At 56.7% G+C, this 3,093-nt stretch overlaps 1 protein-coding gene across 1 annotated transcript; it reads left to right on the forward strand.

Annotated features, from left to right (window-relative positions):
* The first annotated feature begins 531 nt into the window (after positions 1–531).
* LOC126176484 (uncharacterized) lies at positions 532–2,721 on the forward strand. Its single transcript, XM_049923638.1, has one exon. It carries the CDS (start codon positions 1,390–1,392, stop codon positions 2,254–2,256), a length of 867 nt encoding a protein of 288 aa, XP_049779595.1. The 5' UTR covers positions 532–1,389; the 3' UTR covers positions 2,257–2,721.
* The last annotated feature ends 372 nt before the right edge of the window (positions 2,722–3,093 follow it).

The following is a 3,093-nucleotide window of genomic DNA, read 5'->3' on the forward strand; positions in this document are numbered from 1 at the left end:
TAACATTTGTAGCTCGACAACTCAACAGAATGTTACTGTCGCAATTAGCGTGTGATTCAGTAGCAAAGCAACAATCCAGACAGTGTAAGTATACTACTGCACCATCTAGAGGCGTAATTGTAGTGAGATTCGTTAGCCAGCTACCTCTCAAACCACGCAAGGAGCCCGTCGTCTGGAGGCGCACTAATTACGAGGCGGCGGTGCCTCCGGAGCGGGCGGCGCGTGGCCCGAGGGCGTATTGTTGGCGCTAAGGCGCTGCCGCCGCGCGCGACCCGGCTGCCGCGCATGCGCACCGGAGCGCAGCCGCGCGGGCCGTGCCACTCGGCGGTGCCGGCGCGGCAGCCAGTGGGTACGCGACCTGCGGAGGCTCGCGACGCGGCGCGGCGTGCAGCGGCAGCGGGCAACGACGGCGACGGCACGGCGGCGGCCACGGCCACGGCAGCCACGGCGACGGCATGCACGGCGCGCGGCGGGCGCCCGCCGCCTCCGCCACGCCGAACGCCGCAGCGGCGGCGCCACCGCGACTGACAACGCTGCGCGACCACCCGCCGCTCTCACTGCCGGCGGGACAATGTAGTTCGCCGCCGCTGCGCGACAGCCTAATGCTCTTTTTGGCCTAGGGCTCCCCGCCGACGCGTATCCGACTGCTGCGGACCAATGTCATCGAAGAAGGCTGCTGCGACACGAGGGAAATATATATATTTCGAAGAGGAAACCGACATCGACAATCGCATTTTAGAGACACTATTTTTTCACACTTCTTCTATACGATGCCTTTCGTAGCTGGAAACAAATAATCAATAATTTACCAGAGCAATAATAATAACTTTTTACGTGTGTAGTCGAAAGCACTTTTTTCTCTCTCGTATTCCTTTGACAATCATATTTACACACGAATATATATATATACATATATATTTAACTCTGGAACACTTTTTAGAATCGCCACTGAATTATTTTGCTGCAAACGTTTTTTCCTGTTCCGACACGGATGACCAATGTTTGAGTTAACTGACGTAGGAATATTCTAAACGAACACGGAGAGCCGCATTTTTTCTCAGCTCCTGCAATACAGAAAAGAAAGCAATACAATTTCTACTCTTCGTTACTATTTAGGAACTCTTTCACGGTGCTACTACTTTTGAGACGGGACAGAGAAGAGGACTGTTTGCGGAAGGACGAACGAATAATAGTTGTCCGCAGTTCTGTCGGCCACAAATTGCACAAAAGGAGGCGGGTTTTTTGTACTGGACGAGCAACGAACGTATACGGTGTGTGGTCTACACGGATTCGTCCAATTTGCTGTGAACGTGAGGCGTAGAGAGGAGAGAGGGACAAAGTGCTGTCGGGAGAAGTGGAGGAAGGTGTTCCGGCAGACTTCGGTGGCCCATGTTGTGTGTCGTTATGGCCAGCATGAACCGCACCGAGCAGGAGTTGTTGTACCGGCGATCGCGCGAGGTGGTCGTGCCGTGCCAGAAGCACGAGGACGTGGTGCTCAGCGTGCTCAAGTCGCCGCTGATCGCGTCCAATCACCGGCCGGCGCCCGCGCCTCCGCCCCCGACGGCGACCACCACGCTCTTCCCGCCGGACGCCGGGGGCGGCGGGGGCGGCAGCAGCGGCGCGCAGTCGGGGGCTTCCGGGGCAGAGGACTGCGACGACGAGGAGCACGCGCGCCTCCGGCCGCCCACCAGCGGCGAAGAGACGGACGCGGAGGCGGCGCCGGGGGCGGCGGCCGCGGGGACGTCCGGCTACGACGACGAGCGGGGCCGCTTCGCCTTCTTCGAGCAGCAGCTGCGCCGCTTCCGGTCGCCGCGCTTCGGCGAGGCGCACCACAAGCGCGTGCCGACGCCCATCAAGCGGAGGCGGCGCAGCGCCGGCCGCGACGGCGGCGCCGGGGGCGGAGGGGCTGCGTGCGGGGGCGGAGGCGGTGCGGGCGCCGGCGGCGGCGGCGAGAGGCGGCACCGGCCCAAGCCGCGGCCGCCGCCGCCCCTCGACGTCGACGACGACGTGCTCGGCGACGACGAAGACCTGGAGGAGGTGGCCGGCGACGGCGTCGTCGCGCAAGAGGGCGGCGGGCGCGGCGGGCCGCCCGGCGTGCCGGACCCCTACTACCCCATCTACCTGCCCATAGACCAGGCCTTCAAGGCCAAGTACGTGTTCCACCACAAGAAGGGCAAGACCTTCCAGGAGCGCGTCTACGTTTTCCTCGAGCACCCCGGCGGCTGGCTGTGCTTCGTTTACCACTTCACTGTGTGAGTAAGCCTCCTCACTGAAGGATGCCCGCTCTCATCCATTTTTGCAAATTATCATTGCTTTCAGTTGACAACTCATGCCTTAGGATGTCAATGTTAGCTTCTGCAACTGAAAATAAAATTTAATTCTTTCTCATTTCAAATAGGAAGGGGTACAGAAATCAGTCGAAAATTTTGTTTATTGCGTATCTTCGGTCACTGTGTGGCCACCGTCAGTGCTAAAAATATGTGAATAACCATTTACAATAACGTAACATACGTGGCTTATTAAATAGCAGTTACATGAACTTTAGATGCAAATTAAATAAAATACGTGCCAGTACCTGAGTTAAAGCCGGCCGGGGTGGCCGAGCCGTTCTAGGCGCTACAGTCTGGAACCGTGCCGCTGCTACGGTCACAGGTTCGAATCCTGCCTCGGGCATTGATGTGTGTGATTTCCTTAGGCTACTTAGGTTTAAGTACTTCTAAGTTCTATGGGACTGATGACCTCAGAAATTAAGTCCCATAGTGCTCAGAGTCATTTTGAACCTAAGTTAAATTTTTGCATTTTTGCACATAGTCCCAACTGGGCTATTCATGTCAGCGGGTGAGTTCACATTCAGACTGCTGTTGACAACACAGTTGGATTCAGTGTACGTCGTTCACGCTATGGATTAATATGACGCACAATGAAGCCAGCTGTGTTGTAAACAGGGATCTCAATGTGAACTCAGCCGCTGACATGAATAGCCCAGTTGGGACTGCGAGCATCTACAAGTGTTGTTTTTTTTTTAGCACTGTACATGGCCACACAGTGACCGACACCTGGATATACGATAAACCTCATTGCGGCTGTTTGCTG

The sequence above is a fragment of the Schistocerca cancellata genome, chromosome 3 (assembly GCF_023864275.1).
Source record: "Schistocerca cancellata isolate TAMUIC-IGC-003103 chromosome 3, iqSchCanc2.1, whole genome shotgun sequence".
Taxonomy (NCBI): domain Eukaryota; kingdom Metazoa; phylum Arthropoda; class Insecta; order Orthoptera; family Acrididae; genus Schistocerca; species Schistocerca cancellata.

What these genes read in the sequence shown, in the direction of transcription:
- LOC126176484 (XM_049923638.1), top strand. Translation starts at nt 1,390, where the DNA reads ATGTTGTGTGTCGTTATGGCCAGCATGAACCGCACCGAGCAGGAGTTG.